Below are 22,518 nucleotides of genomic sequence, written 5' to 3'. Positions count from 1 at the left end.
GCTAGGTTTCACTTCTAATTTTTGGCCCAAGCTTTCATGAAGCTGAGGAAATTGTTTTTACGGAGTTAAGAGCAATCCCAGTCCCTCCCAGAGAGAAAACGTGATTTCTCAAGGATAATGTTGTGTTAACTCATGAAGCTGTGTGTGAACATAAAATCTAGGGGACACCCTGTGGTAAAGTCGTATGACCTACGACGGGGAAATGGAGAGAGTGCTGCTTACAAGTGTACAGCACCAGGACGTTGGTATGATTTGCTTTTTGCTTATGGAGTTTGCGCACAGGGATAAGCGACAGGACATGCTTGCATTGATTGGTGATGGGGAGCCCGTGAGGCGCTGATATACTCTAAAAAAAGGAGATTAAGGTGAGAGGGCAAACGAAGCTGGAGTTGAACAAAGGCGCTGTTGGATCGCAGAATACTGCTTTGGCTTCCCAAGAGGGTGGCGGTGAGAGCCGCGAGCCTGAGTGTGGCTAGCTCAGACAGCTGTAGGCACGTCCCAGCCGTTCCTCGCCGCGTCCCCGCCCCTCTGGAGCCCCGCCCCCTTGCGCGGACCAATGGTAGGCCGGGATGTTAGCAGGTGGGAGGCGCGGCCGGGTTGCTACAGCCAAAGCTGGGCGGCGGCGGATGCTGCTGAGAGAGTTGCGGGGAGTCGGAGGCGGTGGCGCAATGGAGGGGCTGGAAGGTGAGGAGGTGAAGGGATGCGGGCCGGGAACGAGCATGGACCCGGAGCACTTGGGGGCCCTGGACACCAATCCCAGGAAGGCGAAGGCCGTTCAGGAGTGGGGATCCCCGTCGTGCCTGCGGAGGCCCGGGCGGGTAGAGCTGGACAGCCCCCGGCGTCTTGGAACATAGGACTCCCAGGCTGCCCCGCCTCAGACGGTCTTCAGCTGGACTACCCCACCCCTGCCGGAGCTAGCCTTGGCTCAAGCCTGCACGTCATCCCCTACCGTTTTCTGGTCTTGCGGAACTCCTGAGTTTACTGTAATCGCTGTAATCACAGGGGCACTGGCCAGATTTTATTTTCCTTGCATACTGGTCTCGGTAAATGTCCACGGCCTCCCCACCGCCAAGTCTTTGCTGGTCCCACGGGATTTATCTTTCACTTCCAGCCAGCTCCTGACACTTTCTTGGCCAGTTTCCCCAGATAACCGTTTTTCCATTTCTACAGCATCTTCCATCAGAGAGGTGCCAGAGCATTATCCTAAGGCAGTGTCTCTGGCCAGCTCTAGAGCTGGGACAATAGATTACCAGAAGTATTTAATGGTTTAGTCACAAGGGCTGTGTAAGGTAGAACCAGTATTGGTTCCTTATCTTTGGGTTTATCCTTGTGCTGTAACCATGACTCCAGATTTTGCTTTGTTCCCAGTTCTTTCACTTTTTCTGTATTCTCTACCCATTTTATCTTGTGTAAGGACAGCAGTCGCTTAAAAACAAAGGAAGGAAAAAAACAGCATTGGCAACAACGGTTTCAAAATAAAATTTTTTAATTGGTAATCCTTCTGATGAAGAAAAGGCTTTCAGATTGAAAGATTCTGTTGTCTTGATTCAGGTCCTTTTTTCTCCTAATTTGCATGGATTCAGGTGAAATTAAGGATAAGCAAAGGCACTGAACCCTTTGTATTGTTGTGTGATAGGAAAATACTTGTGTTATGAAGTGAAAAGTGATAACTAGTAACTTCTTAGTAATCTGAAAGCAAATGCAATAACATGAGTATGAGTTTTTTCATGCTTTTCCTGTAGTCTAAAAATCTTATTGAACACCTTTATGATGATAGATAAAGAATTCTGACAGTTCTCCATTTGTGGGCAGCTATAGCTATGACCTATGAAGATCTTGTTTCCTTTCTGAATTTACTTTATGAATTTTCCATAAAATCAGAAATTGTACTGATAGTACTCTTTTCTTTCAGGATAATCTATTTAGTGGACTTCTCTGGAGGCAGCCTATTTTTAAATTATCTTAAAATATGTAGTGATGTTATGACAAAGTGGCTTGGAGCATGGGTTCTGGTGTTCTTATACGATTATTATAATACACATGAAGTGCTTTAATTTGCATATTTTTATTATTTTATTCAACATCTGCAATTAAAGCAATGATCTTCATCTAATTTTTTTACTTACGTTTTCTAAGCACTCTTCTGCCCTGAAAATGTACCAGAGAATAAAAATAGTCAAGGTCTAGCCCATATTGTAGAACTTACGTTTTTACAGTTCTGGTAGTACTATTACATTTAAGATATAATGGAGCCTATTATAATATTAAATTACACGGGTCGAGAAATACATTCTAATGAAGTATGGAATGGACATGTTTTATGGACCTAGCTTATGATATATCATGTTAAAAAGTACTTGATATTTTTAGAACAAAATAGGATGAGGTCCTAAACTATAATGCACTTAAATGTAATTAATTAGGTTGAAATATATGAAAATTGCTTTTTGTCTGGCAAAACAGTTGAATTTTGGGTAAGTGGTTTAGCCTAATAAAGCTCTTTTGAGTTTTCTTTTGAAGGGAGGACAGTGCCTTTCTTGCTTAATTCCCCTAACCCCTCCTCCTTTAAAAAAATTAGTTCTTATTAGATCACATTTGCTGAAACTTTAAATCTTAAGCTTGCCATTAATTAATTCATCCACCTATACCTCCATTTAATAAATATTGATACAGTGATAGATGTCTTTTCCCTGTATTGGAAATTTAAGTCTACTCCTTTGACAGTGTCTGATAAACATTATATTGAATTGTTGCATTATATTGCAGTATCTAGTGTAAAATCTTCAAGTTTGCATAATGTGTTGTAGTGGTATTTGCATGTAAATCATATACCACTTATATTATTTTTTATCTTCTGGGGCTTTTTAAAAAAAATGTCAAAGAGATGAGCTATTACACGCAACACTGTGTTTTGAAACCAAATTTAAGTTAATGCTCATATTTTCTATAATTGGTAACTGAGCATTTCTGTAAGGTTTGAACAGTTAAAACTAAGTCTTTATTTTCTTTCACCTTAAGGCTGTGAGGTGTATCTAAGAACAATAAAAATAGGTTTAGATTTAGGAGACTTACAGTCTCTTATGTTATCTTCTGTAAAATTAAGAGCAGATAAAATCTAAGCAGATTTTATATTGCATTGTCATTGCCTTCATAATGTCCTCCTTAGTGATGATAACAATTGTGGCAGAGATCAGACTACCCATTACTCTTAGGTTGCCAAAATTATTACATCTTAGTATTGCCTTCTGAAACTTGATTAGAAATGAAATTGTTGTTCTATAGTATTGCCCTTTTTCTAGTTGAAGGTAGCCATTATGTCCCATTAAAGTTTCTGCTTTGTTTTTCCTTAGGATAAATATATACTAGGTCATTGAATAATTCTTCTGTCTCTATTAATTTTTAGCATTCATTATATTTTGGGAACTGAGTTGGATGCCAGATACTTTAATGACAAATGTAGAGGCTTATATTTGAATCCTTGCTTTGTTTCCTTTTATTTGTATGATTTGGACATTTATTTAATCAAAACCTCAGTTTCCTTAGCTGTAAAAAACTGTTGTTGAGTACTAGACTACCATATTATTAAATACTTAAAGCATTTAGCTATGTCTAGACTGAAGGCTCTTCAGCACAGTTTACTGGATGGATTAAATCAAAGGAGATGTGTTAGATGCTTAAGGATAGTCCAGTATTTCTTGCCATGCTGTATTTCACCACCCAATTGTCACAGATCTTATGACTTTTTTTTTTTTTGCAAAAAGTTGGGATACAATATACTCTACTATCATGTATAACTAAAAAGAACACGTATAACTAAAAAAAAAAAATTGGAGTACAACCATTATGTGAAACTTTTTTTAAAAAATATGCTGGTTTTACTTAAAAAATCATTAATTATTAACTGTCCTTAGTGCAAGATTAAGATATTCAAAATATTCCTGAAAATACATTAAAATATATTAAAATTGAATCGTCCAAACCTGCACACATCATTTCTTCATGACCGTTTGGCAAACATATTTCCAATCTGAGAAAGTTAACACATTAGTTGTTATTGATTTTTGCAATATAGTCAAATTAATATACTTGACAAAATTTACTCCAGGGTTACAAAATATGGACTTAGAAAATTTAATTTGTGTCTGAAGATTTTGCACAGCTATCCCTGGTTCAGTTATCTGAGCACTCTCCTCTGCTCCACTCATATAAGATGTGCTTATCTTTAATGCTGCAGCCTTCTCAACACACCACAAATTGACTTTCAAAAATATACTGACCATGTATGTACACTGAAAATTGTAAGCTCTCCTGGCAGCACGAGAAGACAAATGCACATCCATGTGCTACTGTAAATACATTACTGTTCTGTTTACCTTATAATTGAGGTGATGAACAGAATTATACCATGTGACAATTGTTCAATTTTTGGACTGAAAAACAGGGCACGTCGATTATGCAGTGGTACCACTTATGCAGAGAAATATAGCAGGTAAAACATGTCATCTATCTCCCTCGTTAATTATGGTAGTACTGGAGGTAAATTTGGATAGACTGAAAAAGAAAGAGGCTGAAATTCTTAGATGTGATGAGGTTTGGAACTGAGGAATTAGTATAACGAATTAAAAGGGAGGACAGATATTTCTTAGGTAGAAAATTGAGATATCATTGCTATATGTGTAAGGGAAAAGAAATCAAAGATAAAGCAGCTTTCTAGCTTTAAGTAGAAGAGGGGTAATATCTTTAAGAAGAAGATCTAGTTTGCTGGATGAGCTAATGAGTTTGGCTTTAGAGATGTGTTTGTGCAGTACTTGGGGGTATCCTGTGGAAAAGTCTCATAGTTGCTTGGAAATATCTATCTATTTGGAGCTTTTGATTTAGTAGTTATTGGCATATGTGACTCGAACGGGTGCAGTAACCCAAGCAAACCATAATTTAACAAAATGAGGGAAGAAACTTGCAAAAAAACTAATGCTTTAAAACTGAGCAGGTCAGGAAATTAGGGTGGGAGAGTCTTTAAAGAATTTTTAAAAATTGTCATGAAAAGAAAATGGGGAAGAAACTAATATTTATGGAGTAGTGAATGTGTCCTAGAAAAAGCCTATGGCACCTGATATTACTAGGAAGTCTGGATACTAATGAGTCCAAACCCTGCTTAGTTTGTAACATCTGGAAATTTGGGGCTTAGGAGAAAGAAACAGAAGCCAAGAGAGGAAGGAATTTAAAGGTTGAAGGGTTTTTATCAACAGTGCCTCATGCTGCAAAAACAGGATAAGGATGCAAAAGCGGGACTCAAATTTAACAATTAGTAAATTAATAGTGAGTGGTTATCTCTGTTTCTTTAAGTCTTTAATTATCCTCATTAACGAAGCTTTCCATTATCCTACCCATTTCCCAAAGATAGCTTTATGACTCTCCTGTTTTCCCTTATTCTCTTCTTCCTTCATTGTGTTTATCACCCTGGCATTTTATATATTTATCTATTTTTACCCCCCATCCCCAACCCCCATTAAAATAGTAGAAGCTCCATGAGATTGGAGTCTTTGTTTTCTTTATTCCTGGATTCCTACATTTTAGAACACTTCTTGTCTTGTGTTAAGTGCTCAACAAATACGTACTAAGTCGAGGAAAGAAACTGTTTTAATATAATGGTTAGGATTAAAAGTCGGCCTGCACTAATGCCATCCATTTCCCTGCAAATTCCATGATTTTGTCATTTTTTAGTGCAGAGTAATACTCCATTGTGTATAAATGCCACATTTTTTTTTTTTTTTTTATCCATTCATCTATTGAAGGGCATCTGGGTTGGTTCCACAGTCTAGCTATTGTGAATTGTGCTGCTATGAACACCTATGTGGCAGTATCCCTGTAGTACGCTCTTTTAAGGTCTTCAGGGAATAGTCCGAGAAGGGCAATAGATGGGTCAAATGGTGGTTCCATTCCCAGCTTTCCCAGGAATCTCCATACTGCTTTCCAAATTGGCCGCACCAGTTTGCAGTCCCACCAGCAATGTACAAGAGTACCCTTTTCCCCACATCCTCTCCAGCACTTGTTGTTGTTTGACTTCATAATGGCTGCCAATCTTACTGGAGTGAGATGGTATCTTAGGGTGGTTTTGATTTGCATTTCTCTGACTGCTAGAGATGGTGAGCATTTTTTCATGTACTTGTTGATTCATTGTATGTCCTCCTCTGAGAAGTGTCTGTTCAGGTCCTTGACCCATTTGTTGATTGGGTTATTTGTTATCTTATTGTTTAATTTTTTGAGTTCTTTGTATACTCTGGATATTAGGGCTCTATCTGAAGTGTGAGGAGTAAAAATTTGTTCCCATGATGTAGGCTCCCTATTTACCTCTCTTATTGTTTCTCTTGCTAAGAAAAAACTTTTTAGTTTAAGTAAATCCCATTTGTTGATTCTTGTTATTAACTCTTGTGCTATGGGTGTCCTATTAAGGAATTTGGAGCCTGACCCCACAATATGTAGATCGGAGCCAACTTTTTCTTCTATCAGACGCAGAGTCTCTGATTTGATATCAAGCTCCTTGATCCATTTTGAGTTAACTTTTGTGCATGGTGAGAGAAGGGGATTCAGTTTAATTTTGTTGCATATGGATTTCCAGTTTTCCCAGCACCATTTGTTGAAGATGCTATCCTTCCTCCATTGCATGCTTTTAGCCCCTTTATCAAATATAAGATAGTTGTAACTTTGTGGATTAGTCTCTGTGTCCTCTATTCTGTACCATTGGTCCACCCGCCTGTTTTGGTACCAGTACCATGCTGTTTTTGTTACTATTGCTCTGTAGTATAGTTTGAAATCTGGAGCAGATTATGCTAAGTGAAGCTAGCCAATCCCTAAAAAACAAATGCCAAATGTCTTTTTTGAGTTAATGAGAGCAGCTAAGAACAGAGCAGGGAGGAAGAGCAGGAGGAAAAGATTAACATTAAACAGAGACATGAGGTGGGAGGGAAAGGGAGAGAAAAGGGAAATTGCATGGAAATGGAAGGAGACCCTCATTGCTACACAAAATTATATATAAGAGGTTGTGAGGGGAATGGGAAAAAAACAAGGAGAGAAATGAATCACAGTAGATGGGGTAGAGAGAGAATATGGGAGGGGAGGGGAGGGGGGATAGTAGAGGATAGGACAGGTAGCAGAATACAACAGTTACTAATATGGCATTATGTAAAAATGTAGATGTGTAACCAATGTGATTCTGAAATCTGTATTTGGGGTAAAAATGGGAGTTCATAACCCACTTGAATCTAATGTATGAAATATGATATGTCAAGAGCTTTGTAATGTTTTGAACAACCAATAAACAACAAACAAACAAAAAAACACTTCAGTTTCAACATAAAAAAAAAAAAAGTCTGCCTGCAATATAGATAGGGAGTGAATGAGAAGTAGGCAGGGACTAAACAGAAAATGTCAGTGTCTCAAAAACTGTGCTACTTAGGATTAGTCCTGAATATCTCTTTTAGGAGGAGGGATTCTGGTTAAGTCAGTCTCCTTTTTTCTTCCCTTCACCCCCGCACCACCCCCATAGTATAGGGATTGAACCAGGAGTCTTGTTAAGAAAGTTGGGGCCTAATCTCACATGATGAAGATTAGGGCCTACTTTTTCTTCTATTAGAAACAGGGTCTCTGGTTATATTCCTGAGTCCTTGCTCAATTTTGAGTTGAGTTTTGTGCATGGTGAGAGATGGGGGTTTAATTTCATTTTGTTGCATATAGATTTCCAGTTTTGCCAGCACCATTTGTTGAAGAGGCTGTCTTTTCTCCAGTGCATGTTCTTGGTACCTTTGTCTAATATAAGATAATTGTAGTTTTGTGGGTTACTCTCTGTGTCCTCTATTCTGTACCATTGGTCTACCAGTCTGTTTTGGTGCCAATACCAAGCTGTTTTTGTTACTATTGCTCTGTAGTATAGTGTCTGGTATAGTGATGCCACCTGATTCACTCTTCCTGGTAAGGATTGCTTTAGCTATTCTGGGTCTCTTACTTTTCAAGATGAACTTCATGATTGCTTTTTCTATTTCTATGAGGAATGTCATTGGAATTTTGATTGGAATTGCATTATATCTGTATAGTGCTTTTGGAAGTATGGTCATTTTGATAATATTAATTCTGCCTATCCAAGAGCAAGGTAGATCTTTCCATCTTCTTAGGTCTTCTTTGATTTCTTTCTTTAGGGTTCTATAATTTTGATTATATAGATCTTTCACCTCTTGCGTTAAGTTGATTCCCAAGTATTTTATTTTATTTTTTTTGAGGCTATTGAGAATGGGGTAGTTTGCCTCATTTCCCTTTCTGAGGACTTTTTACTGATATACAGAAATGCCTTTGATTTATGGGTGTTAATTTCATATCCTGCTACTTTGCTGAATTAATTTACTAGTTCTAGGAGTTTTCTGGTGGATTTTTTTTTTTTTTTGAGAGAGAGAGAGAGAGAGAGAGAGAATTTTAATATTTATTTTTTAGTTTTCAGCAGACACAACATCTTTGTTTGTATGTGGTGCTGAGGATCGAACCTGGGCCGCACACGTGCCAGGCGACTGCGCTACCACTTGAGTCACATCCCCAGCCCCTCTGGTGGAATTTTTAGGGTCTTCCAGGTATAGAATTATATCATCAGCAAATAGTGCCAATTTGAGTTCTTCTTTTCCTATGTGTATCCCTTTAATTTCTTTTGTCTGTCTACTTGTCCTAGCCTGTGAACTATGTTAAATAGAAGTGGTGAAAGAGGGCATCCCTGTCTCCTACCAGTTTTTACAGGGAATGCCTTCAATTTTTCTCCATTTACAATGATGTTGGCCTGGGACTTAGCATAGATAGCCTTTATGAGATTGAGATATGTTCCTGTTATCTCTAGTTTTTCTAGTGTTTGGGGCATAAAGGGGTGCTGTATTTTGTCAAATGCTTTTTTCTGCATCTGTTGAGATGATCATATGATTCTTTAAGTCTATTCATGTGATGAATTACATTTGTTGATTTCCATATGTTGAACCAACCTTGTATCTCTGCGATGAATCCCACTTGATTGTGATATAGGATCTTTTTGATATGTTTTTGTATTCAATTTGCCAGAATTTTCTTGAAAATTTTTGCATCTATGTTCATTGGAGATATTGGTCTGAAGTTTTCTTTTTTTGATGTTTCTTTGCCTGGTTTTGGAATCAGGGTGATATTGGCCTCATAGAATGAGTTTGGAAGTGCTGCCTCTTTTTCTATTTCCTGAAATAAATTGAAGAGTATTGGTATTAGTTCTTCCTTAAAGGTCTTGTAGAACTCTGCTGTGTATGCCTTCGGACCTGGGCTTTTCTTGGTTGGTAAACTTTTGATGGTGTCTGCTGTTTTGTCATTAAAATTGATCTGTTTAAGTTGTGTATATCATCCTGAATCAATTTGGGCAAATTATATGACTCTAGAAATTTGTCGATGTCTTTGGTATTTTCTATTTTATTGGAGTACAGGTTTTCAAAATAATTTCTAATTATCTTCTGTATTTCTGTAGTGTCTGTTGTGATATTTCCTTTTTCATTACATATGTTAATGATTTGAGTTTTCTCTCTCCTCTTCATTAGCATGGCTAAAGGTCTGTCAGTTTTATTTATTTTTTCAAAGAACCAACTTTTTATTCTGTCAGTTTTTTCAATTGTTTCTGTTGTTTCAATTTCATCAATTACAGCTCTGATTCTAATTATTTCCTGTATTCTGCTGCTTTTGCTGTTGATTTGTTCTTCTTTTTCTAGGGCTTTGAGATGTAGTGTTAAGTCATTTATTTGTTGACTTTTTCTTCTTTGAAGGAATGAACTCCATGCAATGAACTTTCCTCTTAGAACTGTTTTCATAGTGTCCCAGAGATTTCCATGTTTTATCTGTGTTCTCATTCACTTCTAAAAACTTTTTGATCTCCTCCTTGATGTCTTCTGCAATCCGTTGTTCATTCAGTAGCATATTATTTAGTCTCCAAGTATTGGAGTAGCTTTTTTTTCTTATTTTATGATTGATTTATAATTTCATTCCATTATGATCTGACAGAATGCAGGGTAGTATCTCTACTTTTTTATATGTGCTAAGAGTTGTAGGTAGGCCAGGCAGAGTGTGTCAGCCTTGGAGTCCCTATGGGCAGCCCCTGGTAGTGAGATACCTGAAGCTTTGAGAAAGAAACCAAAGCTACAGTGTATACCCCTGGATTAAGAGATGCTCATAGTGTGGACTGTCTGCTGAGGAAAGCTGCTGGTTGCCATAGAACCAGGCTGAGAGAGGCCATGAGCACTACAACTAGCAAGGCCAGAGAGATGGGAATTCCCAAGCCCTTTGGAGAGAACGTCTTGTCATACGTGCCCCATGATGCGGGATATGGCATTACAAGACTTAATATTTGCCTGGATGAGTTTTAGTCCCTTCACTTCTTTTGGAATATGTATGCCATTATATATTGGATATACATATCCTACTTTTCACAGCTAAAAGTTTGCCTTGAGACTCAGAAGAGACTTGACTTGGACCTTTGGGCAATGATGGAACTATTAAGATTATGGGGACTCTTGGAAATGGAATAAGTGTAGTTTGCATTGCAAGCTGAACATAAGCTTTTGGGGGTCAGGGTGGATATGTGGTGTCCCACAAAAGTTCCTGTGTTAATGCAGAAATGTTTGAACATGAAATGATTTGATTATGAGAGCCATAACCTAATTAGTCCATAGTTTTAAATGGACTAACTGGGTAGTATCTTTAAGTAGATGGTTGTGGCTAGAGGAAGTTTGCATTTGGGGGATATGCCCTGTATGGGTTCATATTCCCTGCAGCCCCTTTCCCTTGCTCTCTTTGTTTCCCAGCTTCCATGGTCTTTGTAACTTTCCTGATTTGCCCTTCAGTCATGATAATCTGCCTCTTCCAGGGGCAAGAGCAATGAAACTGGCCGAAACCTTGAGACAAAATAAACTTTTCTTCTTCTAAGTTTTTTTGTCAGGTATTTAATCTCAGCTACCAAAAGTTGAATAACACATCTACCCATGTGATTAGTCATACATTTCCTTGTAGTTCACATAGTATGAAGACTTTTCCAACAAGAAGAAAGACAACATGTGCTTTGCTATAGATCCTTTCAGTTTCTCAGTTTTATATATAGAAAAATAGAAATGATTCATAAACATACTTCTAAAGTATTTATTCCATCATTTTCATTGGTTTAATCATTCTCATATTTGAGGAACTTTTTCAAAATATGACACCAGTAAAAAAGATGCCTTGTCATCCATGTAAATTTCTTGCTAATACAGTCGGAAGGTATAAAATTTTGTTAAACGTATGTTACAGGTAGAAGGGGGCCACATATGTCATTTAAGCTAACTTCTTTATTTTGTAAAAAGGGAATCTGACCTTAAGAGAAGTTAAAATCTTACCCAGGGATTCATAGTTCTTAATGACAGCATTGAGTCTTGAAGTTAGATAATATTAAACAAATTCAAGTGTCTTTCTACCACTATCAATTCCTTTAATGAATAATATTAGAACAAACTGTGGCTTTGGACTCCAAGGCCTAACCTATTTATCATGACCTTTTGAGTATACATTTTGTGTTTTCAGTAGATCTTGACATCAACCCATTTGCAAATTCCATATTTCATGAACCATAAGGGTATGCTTTTTGATCAACTAATACAGCAGGAAATTAGAAATTTGTGTATATACTTGTTTTGAATGAAGAATGATTTTTCATAAAGATTTTTCTTTTACTTGAGATAACTGCTCTTAAATGCATTATTTTTTATGCCTTTTAGTGACAGTGATTTTCTTTTCCTTTATGACATTTTAAACGTGCTTGATGACATGTGGAAATTAATTTCAATAATTGGATTTTATAGTATGGTAATATTATGATTTTTATGTTTTTGTATGAAAAATGGAAGATGATTTGTTTTCAGATATATTGAATAAATAAATAGTATTGTGTTAGCTTTATGAGAACAGTGGTTTTGTCATTGCACCCTATGCTACTATTACTTGGTATATTTGGTAACCAGTAGGTACTCAACTAGATACTCAGATTATTTTAATGTGTTGAATTGATTTTTCTCAGTAGTTAAATTTGGGGGCAGGTGTATACTTTTTAAAAAAGCAAATGAAATATATATTTTTAATATGTGTATTGATAAAATTTTAAATCATTGCTTAGTATATAAAGGAATACATGATAACTGTCAGTAAGCTTATAAACTTTGAACATGCCATGTGACTTTGACCATCATTTTTAATGAACCTAAAGGATAGTCTATCTAGTAACCGTTTCAGCCTTCTGGGTTGTTATTGGAATTAAGGGATCCAGATAAATGAGATTGCTCTCCTTAAATAACCTAGCCCTTGGTATTATAGAAGGACAAATCAGGAGAATCTTAGCTTTACTTTTGTAATGTTCACTGCTGAACTGCAGCTATACAGACATGGAGTCCCTCTGAGGTAACAGTCACTTTTTTACTACTAGAATAAGGCAGAATAATACTAGAAAGATAGAACGAAGAAGTTTTTCTTTTGCTATGTTAGAGTGTTTTCTCACCAGTGCATTATTTCACTAGTTTTATATAATCTCACCAAATGCTGTAGAACATATTAAATGAAGTCAAAATTGACATTTCATGATTTTTTAGTGTTACTTTTAGAAGAAAATGTTTTTGTTGTTCATATGGTAAAATAATTTTAACAATCAATAAAATATTCAACAGAAAATATTGGGAAAATTTTACAGGTTTGTAAAAATATCACTTTTAGAAAATTACTGGTATGAAAATAAATTTAGGTTTGAAAATTGGCTAGAAAATAAATGACAAGTGGATTCAGTTATGTAGAATCACAAATAATGTAATTTTTTTTTAGTTGAATTTTAATTGAATGAAAATTGTAGCTGCTTTATAATTTAATGAATTGTGCTTATGAGGTCAGAAAACCTCAATTGATTGGTCTAGTGAATATTAATAAGTATTATATGTGTAAAAAATGAAAAATTTGCCTCATAAATGCAGTTTGCATTCTAATTAAGTGATCTTACCTTTGGAGCCTTATACTTTTTGTTTGCTGTTGGTAATTGGAAGAAAATTCTTTTTATTCTAGTTTCTCTATATTATGTCAGGAAGACACTTAACCAGAAAAAACAATAATTCTTCATGCCTTGAATATTAATAAGATTGATTTGATTTTTAAAGTTACTAATTTACAATGAAATCAACTCATAAGTAAGAGATGATAAATTAATTTGGTTAAATAATAACAAGTAAACTAGATATTTCTAATATCAGTTTGGTTATTCTTAATCACTCTCATTTACCATGATATTTTTGATCACTAATAATTCTAAGCCTTATGCCATTTTAATTGGTAATTTTGCTTATTTTTAAATGAAACAAAGCATTTTTCAAAAGAACTAACAATTACCTATGAAACTAAGAGAAAACATTGAAATTTGAAGTTTCACAATATGAGCCACAGAAATTATTTATAAAATTCTTTTCTGTTTTAGAAAACGGAAGTGTTGTCCAAGTTGGAGAGTTGTTGCCTTGCAAAATTTGTGGAAGAACATTCTTTCCAGTAGCATTAGTGAGTAGACTGAATCTGTATTTTTTTCCTTTGGGGTTTAATAGATCTGTAATTGTTCAGTACTTAAGAATAACTCACATGGAGAGAATTTATGTAGAATGAATTTTGAAGTTTTGTAAAACTTGTTGAGGTGTTTGGGTTCCATTTGTGTCATTCTTCCAGAATACTCTCTTTCCTTCAGAGTTTGGTCTTCTGACTTCTCTGTTAAAGTGTTAATATTATCAGAAGCAAACAGAACAAACACACCCCCCCCCTTTTTTTAGTACCACCCCCCCCCCCCTTTTTTTTTTTTTCATTTTTATGTTGAGATAGGGTCTTGCTAAGTTGCCCAGGTTGGCCTAGAACTTATGATCCTCCTGCCTCAGCCTCCTGAGTCACTGGGATTCCAGGCATGTTCTACCATGCCGGGCTACCAAACATCTCTTAATGTATACAATAATGTATTTATAGATACAAAATGATATAACGTCTAGGATTTGCTTTAAAATACTTTAGGGGAAAAAAGCAGGGCTACACAAAACAAAAGTGCTAAAATGCTATTAATTGTCAAAGCAGTGAAGAGTAAATTGGACTTCATTATACTAATCTCTTAACTCTCCTGTGTTTGAAATATTGCAAAGAAAAAAAAACATAATTTTTTTTTTACAATATACAAGTGTACCTAAAATGCATTTTTCATTTTTTAAATAGTTTTGGTTGCAAAAATAGTTTTGTAATCCATACAAATAGAAATTCTTCTAATTGATCTTAATAAAAATTAGCTAAATAAGAAAAAATAAAAATTATGCCTTATATACTTTAAATATTTTAACTTTGAACATAATTATGTATTTATTAAAATTTTGATAAATAATATGTTAAAAATAGGGATCTGCTGGCAAAATATACTGTGCATATCCTTGTTTCCAGTTTATTTCTTTAAAGCAAAATGAGGGATTAATGATAAAAAAAAGTTCATTTGACAGTGGACACCTAAATAATTTGACTTTTTTGTAATCCTTTAGAAATATCTTTCCCACACATGTAGGGATTTTTTTTTTTTTCTCATCAAATCACTGTTTTTCAAAGTATTTTCAAAGCAGTCAGCTGAATTTTCACAGACAAAAATGCCAATTCTCCCTCAGTTATTTATTTATCTAATATTAAATTAAATGATATAGTTATAATAACTACACTTTGTATAATCAGGTTTGGAAATGAACTCCACAGGCACTTGACACATAACAACTAAATTTGTGAGACTAGACATACACGGGTGTAGTAGAAAATCACATGCGAGCCTGTTTTTATTACTTAAGAACTCTTATTCTAACAGCTATAATTATAGTGCTTATTTGTTGAAATTGAAAACAGATCTGTGAAACAGTTGATTACTAATTGTCTACTGAAAGCATAACAGGCTCCTGACTTCAAATAAGCCAGCTCTCAAATTTGCTTTTTTTTTTCAGATAAAATTTAATGGTTCCAGCTTCTTCAGAGTTTCTTAGAACACAAATGAAAAAAATGCCTGTATTGTAATGTCATCAGTCAATGTGCTTTGTATAGTGAAGGAAGAATTTGTTTTATCTAATTGATTAATTAAAAGCCAGTTAAGAGAAGTTTACTGGTATTTAAAATGAATGAATTGGTAACTATTTTTTAAAAACCCTATAGGAATAGAACACTAGATATCTTAAAAAAAAAAATCTTAGTGAAGAAAATTAGAAAGTGTGAATTCTAGAAGGGAAGAAAGAGATAAAAGACCATTTTGTCTTTATTTTTGTGTTAACATTATATTAACATAACTAATATGTTACTTTTGTTAATCTACATTATTCCTATTATGTTAGCTTTTGTTAATCCTAAAATCAATGCATTCTTCTCTATATAGCATTTCTTTTTCTAGTACCCATGTTTAGGTGTGAAGACCTTTGCTTTTCATTCAAGTAGATTTGATTTTATATTCTTTTCCTTACCAGAAAGGTATTATATAACTCTTAGTAAAATTTTACAAAAGTATTTTTCTATAATTTCTTGCTATAAGAAAGAAAACTTATGCATTTTACATATACATTTTAAAAAAATATAGTTAAGACAAAGCATACATTATCATTATATGATCTTCAGGTTTTTAGTTAGGCTCAGATTTTTTAAACCACTCTCAACTTATGTTTTATAATGTTCTCTTCTGTAGGGAAGAAAATAATATGTTGCATGTTTTCATCTTAACAGAAAAAGCATGGACCCATTTGTCAGAAAACTGCCACTAAAAAACGGAAGACTTTTGATTCAAGCAGGCAAAGAGCTGAAGGAACTGATATTCCAACAGTAAAACCTCTTAAACCTAGGGTAACTTTTTAACAGAATTAATCTTACTGTTATGTATATTAACAATTATAATTATCTGTTATTAACAATTATAATTATCTGTTATGCTATGATTAATAAAATTCTATGTATTTAGCTTAAGAATTTTTATTAACTTACATTGTAATTGAAATTTTAACTGTAAAGGGGACATTAAAGTGTCATCTCAAACTTCATCAAATATAGTGAGAAATTTGTAGCATTTGAGAGCCAGTTGCTTAGCTATCAGTGGGAAATAATTAAAACAAATGTGTTCATACATTCTTTTTAAGTCATTGTTAATACTTAAGATATAACTTAAGTTTTGAACTCTTTCTTACCATTATAACCTCTTAAGTTCATATATGGAAAATAAAGCTTTTCTTACAAACATGTTAGCATAATAGAAGTTGATTACTTTGATGAATTGGTTTATGGCCAGTACTTATAATTTATATTATGCTTTCTGGGGATAAGATTTATCAGTTGTTCAGTTGTCCCACATATATCTGTTACCTTATTTTCTTTCTTGGAACCAAAGCAAAGAACCTCTCATGATAGTCTCTTCTTAATATCTGTCATATGTTACATAGCTAAGAATAAATCATTTAAATGCATTGTCACATATAGTTTTAAATGGTCAGTTCATTGAAATGATCTAGGTGAAGTACCTTATTGAGTGGTTTTTGAAACAACAACAGCAAAAAAAACACTGCTTTCAATGCTAATAACTTCTTCCAGGGTATAAGAGGAACACTTCCCTAAAAGAAATTAATCTTAGAATAAAATTATTTCAATATAGGAAAATCAAATATTTATCTTCATTTTATAGTCTGTAAATATTTATGGTAAGAATGGTGAAATTTGAATAAGGTACAAAAATCAGTATTTGAAGTTTTTCTTAGTAACCTCCCAGATAATATGATTATATTAGTTTAAGTAGATAAACTAGCCCAATCTTTGGATGCAGTATTACTTCATATGTATGGCCACATATCTGGATTTGACTCTGGCTGTGTAACATCTAATGTTATTTTGGGCAAATTATGTATGCTTCCATTTACTATACAATGGTGATAGAAGTAGTATCTGTATTGGGGGGTTATTGTGGAGATTAAATAATATTATCCATAGGGAGTTATATTTAATAGTTTTTTTAAAAGCAAAGTAAAAAACCATTCTTTTGTATTAATTAATTAATTGCCTTGCTCCCAAAAGTGTGGTCCATAGAGCAGTAATATCAGCCATATTTGAAAACTTGTTGGAAATATGGAATCTTTGGTCCACACAGAGATACTGAATTAGAATTCACTTTTAACAAAATCCTTGTACCCATTAACAAAATCATATACCCATGCAACTTTGAGGCCAGTGTTTTAGAAGATTTGAACATTATAATATGGTTCTCAATGTTATTTACCTAGATCAAGGAAATCCTACAAAATGATAAGCAGAGTAGGGGCACAACAACTGTATGAACTCTATTTTTGGTAAAACTAAAGGCACAGACTACCAAATACATATAAGTGCTGCCCAAAGCAGTTGAGATCCAGGTTAAGGTACTGAAAATGGAAAGTCCTGGAAGTTTCTGAAAGTCCCATGGATCAGATAGTGAGAATCTCATGCCTTAGAGGGGAAAGATCTCTTCAACTTGAAGGTGATTCCTCAGAGATGAGAGGTCTTGTTAGAAAGAATATATCCCTTTGTTAACTGCAGCCAAGGCAGGAACCAAGATAAAGTGTAGGAAATTGGATAGCCAGGCCCTAGAATGAGCAGGACTGAAGTTGTTCAAAAGCCAAGAATGAGGAAGAGAGAATTGAGCAGGCCCAGTAGCATAGGTTCTCGCAAACTTATGTGTAGAGGCCCAACTTAAACTCAGGTGTGCTTTTTAGAAGTGGTTGTGGGAACTGAGAGAAGCAGAGCTGGCAGCAGTAGCCTTTTGTATACATACTATTTTTGTTTTACACAAGTAGAAGAGTCAGAAAACTGCCACTGAAAAACAGAAGACTTTTGATTCAAGCAGACAAAGAGCTGAAGGAACTGATATTCCAACATTAAAACCTCTTAAACCTAGGGTAACATGGAAACAAACAGAGAGATCTTATTTGTAGTAAGTAGTCTATATTTGGTCTAACAAAGAAAATGGTTGCTGATATGTAGCCTGGAAGTCTACCCTGGGCCTCTCTTCCCCAAAATCTCTTGCAAGTAGTTGTGCCAGGAAAATCTGATGCATTCAAGGATGAGTAATAAGAAACCTGTTTACATTGATACAAAGATACTATGAGAAGAAAAAATACCAAGGAGCAGTCAAACTTACCAATAGATGAGTAATACTCTTTATGGAGCAGATGAATTTTATGAGTAGACATTTACCTATAAAATAAGAAAGTTTTTATTTAAGATTTTTTTGGTATCTATATCCATAAAAGATGTGGGTCTTTAATTTTCCCTTATATCAAAGTTTTGTGGCTCTCATAAACTAGTTGGAAAGTTGCTTTCTAGGTATTTAAGTAATATGATAAAATCTTTATTTCATGATACATGAGTCAGCATCCTATTTAGTGTAAAGACATTGGTAGTCCATTAAAATTAGGGATGAGATTAAACTGCAGCCAATAGAGTAAGTGCTAACTGATACTGTTAGATAAGAAAAAGAAATTGGATGTATAGAAATTGGAAAAGAGTTACTAGAAGATACAGTATACTAGAAGGTATAATATTGCTGGTTAAAAGAATAACCAGGAAAATATTGCAAAAGATAATAAAATAGGATTACCCTGTCATATCAATATATGTTATAAAGTCTCAATATTTAAAATACTAGTACTAACTTAAGGATAGTTAGAAAAATGGAATGGAAGAGAAAGTTTTGAAATATGCCCAGATTCAAAAGGGTTTAGTTTGTGATTAATATGTTTTCACAGTTCTGTGGGGAAAAAAGTTAAAGGGTGGTTTGATAGCTGCATTGTCTTCTTAAAAGAAAATAATGAATTGAATTCATATATTTCACCATTTACCAGAATAATTACAACTGAATACAATTTTAAAATTTAAATTTTTAAAATGGAAACCATCCATGTTCCAGAAGGAAACATGGGAACATTTTATTTTGCCTTGGTATGTGTTTGGCCCAGGCAAACTTACTATGTTGGCCTTGGTATGTGTTTGGTCCAGGTACTTACTGTGATTGCAGACTATGAAAGAAAAGATTAGTAAATTAAACTACCTTTTAAAAAGTTCTGCATTTTAAAGGATCCATAGCAAAGTCAAAAGACAGGCCAGTTGTTGGAGGGAATAATAGCTAAAGAACTACTAGAAATTGTCACACACAGACCCAAGAACCCAACCAATAAACAGGACAAGGAATATAAAAAGTTTATAGGATAAATGATACAGATGGTGTTTAGTGAAGTGAAAGAATGTTCAATCTCAGGGCAAGAAAAATCCAATTAAATCCACATTAGAGAGGACAATATTTCACCTTTTAGTCAGTTGAAATCTCAAAAGTTTGCTAAATTTCATTGGAGAGATTATAGGAAAACAGAAAAATGCACTATTACTGGGAGCATAAATGCATGTTACACCTATAGAGGATGTCTGTCAATTAGAATTATATTTTAAAAGTTGCATACAGTGCAACTGCATAAAAAGTTAATTTGGGAAGGAATCTTTTAAGGATTCCTGTTAAGAGAATATGATACTAAATGATTTGGCATTATCTCAGGTTTTATTTATATTTATTAATAGTTTTGATATTGGGTTTTCTTCATTTATAGCCAGAACCACCAAAGAAACCTTCAAATTGGAGAAGAAAACATGAAGAATTCATTGCCACCATAAGAGCAGCTAAAGGCCTCGATCAGGCACTTAAAGAGGGTGGCAAACTTCCTCCTCCTCCTCCACCTTCTTATGATCCTGGTATATATGGAATACTGTTGATATAAATATTCACATGGACAGAAAATAATGATAGAATATTTATGCATTTTAAGTTGTAACAAAACTTGAACCTAAAGCATAATCTCTAAATACTTTGATATTAAATAATGGTCATATCCCAGCCATCTAGGATTATAAAGATAAATCTGTGTGGAGTGTAGGAGTGCATTATCCTTTTATCACAGTACTTGTATTTAAGCATAAAAATTATAGCATGTTTAAAAATTATATGGAAAATTATATGTTAGTTTTCTAGGAGATAAATTAATCATGTTCATTGTGGGTTGAGATACAGTCATTGAGTGGAATTCAGATAGTTATGTTGACTAGTTCTTTGGTATCTTATCTAGGAAGAAAAAAAGGCCAATATTTGTAAGGTATATATCTCACATAGGAAAACTATGATATAGACTGATTACCTAAATTATGCTTTTAATTTTATTTTCTTCATTGAATAGCTAAAAGTTGCATTGTTCAGGGTTAACAAAATGTAAAACAAGATTTTGGCAAACCCACATGAGATATTGTGATCCTAATAGACAATTAGCTATTGGTTATTAGAACAGCCTAAAGTTTATTTTAATGAACAAGTTAGCCACATTAAAATTGAGTTAGTATTCTAGATTGAGGTTTATTTCTTAGGAAAGAGAATGTTGTTCAGCAAATCTAGACACAATCTTTTTTTAAAATATTTTATTGTAGAGGAGAGGTCTGCAAATAAAAAGCCGTAAAGTAAACTTTTTAGACTTTGTATGCCATAAGGTACCTGTTGGAACTTTAACTCTTTCATTATTTCAATAAGTCATAGATAATGTATAAATGAACAGGCATAGCTATGTTGTTCCAATGAAATATTATTTACATAAAGAGGCAACAGGCAGGCTGAATTTGGCCCATAGGCTATACTTTGCCAAATACTACTTTAGAGTATTAGTAATTACTTTTAATTGTTTTGACTATTTCTGAGATGCTCCAACTGGGCTTTGAAACACTTCTGTCTTTATTTTACCCATGAAGTTGAGTTTTCTACTTTGTAGGTATTTGGATATTGCATACATTTTTTTTTTTTTTTTTCTTTTCATGTCTGCATTAGTGAGTGAGGGAGTACCAGTTCTTTGGAATGGTAATGGGATTTAGAAAATTCTCTTTGGCTTGACAAAAACTACTTCTTTGTTATTAGGGGTTTTAGTGTAATTTTTAAAGATCACACTCCCTATCTAAAAGTAAACATGTTGAAATAAGTGAAGATTTTTTTTTTTGGCACTAATTTTTTGTTTATTCCCAGTTTTTCATTCAGTTGAGGTCCTTTGAAATGATTCAAAATTTGGTTATGGGTTAATTTTGACATTCAATATTAAAAGAAATTTTATTTACAGTTACTACATTTTGGAAGAATATTTTGTCTTAGAAATATCCATTGTCTCTTAAATTTGAATTAATTATGTTAATTTTAAGTTTTTTAAAATCACTTCTTCCATCTGTTAGGACCTCTAAAAGAAAGTAAAGTTGTTGGAAGTGAATAAAACTATTTTTCGATGGTTTTCTCTAATGGATGTATAAGATTCTATGGATAAATCTATATTTTAAGTGGTATATTAGTACGGTATATTAGTTTTAACTAGTCTACCATATACAGTATATATACAGAATGAAAGCATACGGTATTATAGAAGTAAAGGAGAAATGATCTCTTTTCTTCTACTTATTCATTCTTTTGTCCTGAAGATTTATCTTTTGTTCTTTTTTTCTCTTCAGTTCTCCTCAAATTTGATTCAAAGTTAGAAAAAAATTAGAATGAATTCATTGGACTTTTTCTTTATAGTCTTTACTAAGTTTATCAGGCTGGATGTTATATGGAAATGGGAGTTTTTGCTTATCAGATATTAACTATGTTATGCATCTTTAATTATTGTTCATTAAAAACCAATGATTCTTAATATCCCCTTTCAGGTATTCTCTTATTAATCTGTTTCTGTCTTAGATTATATTCAGTGTCCATATTGCCAAAGGAGATTTAATGAAAATGCAGCTGATAGACATATCAATTTCTGTAAAGAACAGGCAGCACGTATTAGTAACAAAGGCAAGTTTTCTACTGACACCAAAGGAAAACCAACTTCTCGGACACAGGTGAAATGCTCAATTTTAATAATTTCTATCGATCAATGAGAAAATGACACTTTGAGATTCATAGTTTATGTTTATGCTTTAGAGGACATTATACTATAATTTTATCACCTGATAAAATAAATGTCTAAGGGATTAAAATGCTTAATTGAAAATAATTATTAAAATTAATTGATTTGAGAAGTACTTGAGTTGGTAGGGACTTGAAAATGTATCAATTTAAAGAGTAATAAAGTAATAAAATAAATTAAACATAGGATTACCAAATTCAGAGGAAACATAAAAGGTTTGGAAGACTGAGTTAATGGCAATAAAAGTCAAAGTTTGAAAATCATGTCAGTACTGAGAAATGTACATGAGGGAAGGGAAACTTGGATTCACATTCTAATTGTTTCTTTGGAACTTCTAGACAAATAACATGCCATTAAGTGATAACCACCTGATGATTATGAAAAACAAATGAAACAATGTATATGAAAGCCCATAAACTACTGATATATAAGGTTTTATAGTAAATTAATTTTTTTAACACTATTG

The 22,518-nt window shown here is 33.9% G+C and overlaps 1 protein-coding gene across 2 annotated transcripts in view; it reads left to right on the top strand.

Moving 5' to 3' along the window:
- Nucleotides 1-602: 602 nt before the first annotated feature.
- The window catches only part of Zc2hc1a (zinc finger C2HC-type containing 1A), a 45,410-nt gene continuing 23,494 nt past the window's right edge, over nt 603-22,518 (top strand). For both annotated transcript variants that reach the window (XM_071602278.1, XM_071602277.1), the window contains exons 1-5: nt 603-684; nt 13,514-13,590; nt 15,802-15,918; nt 19,692-19,833; nt 21,836-21,984. In XM_071602278.1, the coding sequence (XP_071458379.1) occupies nt 627-684; nt 13,514-13,590; nt 15,802-15,918; nt 19,692-19,833; nt 21,836-21,984 (543 nt within the window). In that variant the 5' untranslated portion in view covers nt 603-626. The remainder of the gene's footprint in view (nt 685-13,513; nt 13,591-15,801; nt 15,919-19,691; nt 19,834-21,835; nt 21,985-22,518) is intronic.

This window comes from Marmota flaviventris, chromosome 15 (assembly GCF_047511675.1).
Source record: "Marmota flaviventris isolate mMarFla1 chromosome 15, mMarFla1.hap1, whole genome shotgun sequence".
In the NCBI taxonomy this organism is placed as follows: Eukaryota; Metazoa; Chordata; class Mammalia; order Rodentia; family Sciuridae; genus Marmota; species Marmota flaviventris.
Note: the sequence above shows the minus strand (reverse complement) of the source record. Positions and strands in the feature narration are given on the sequence as shown.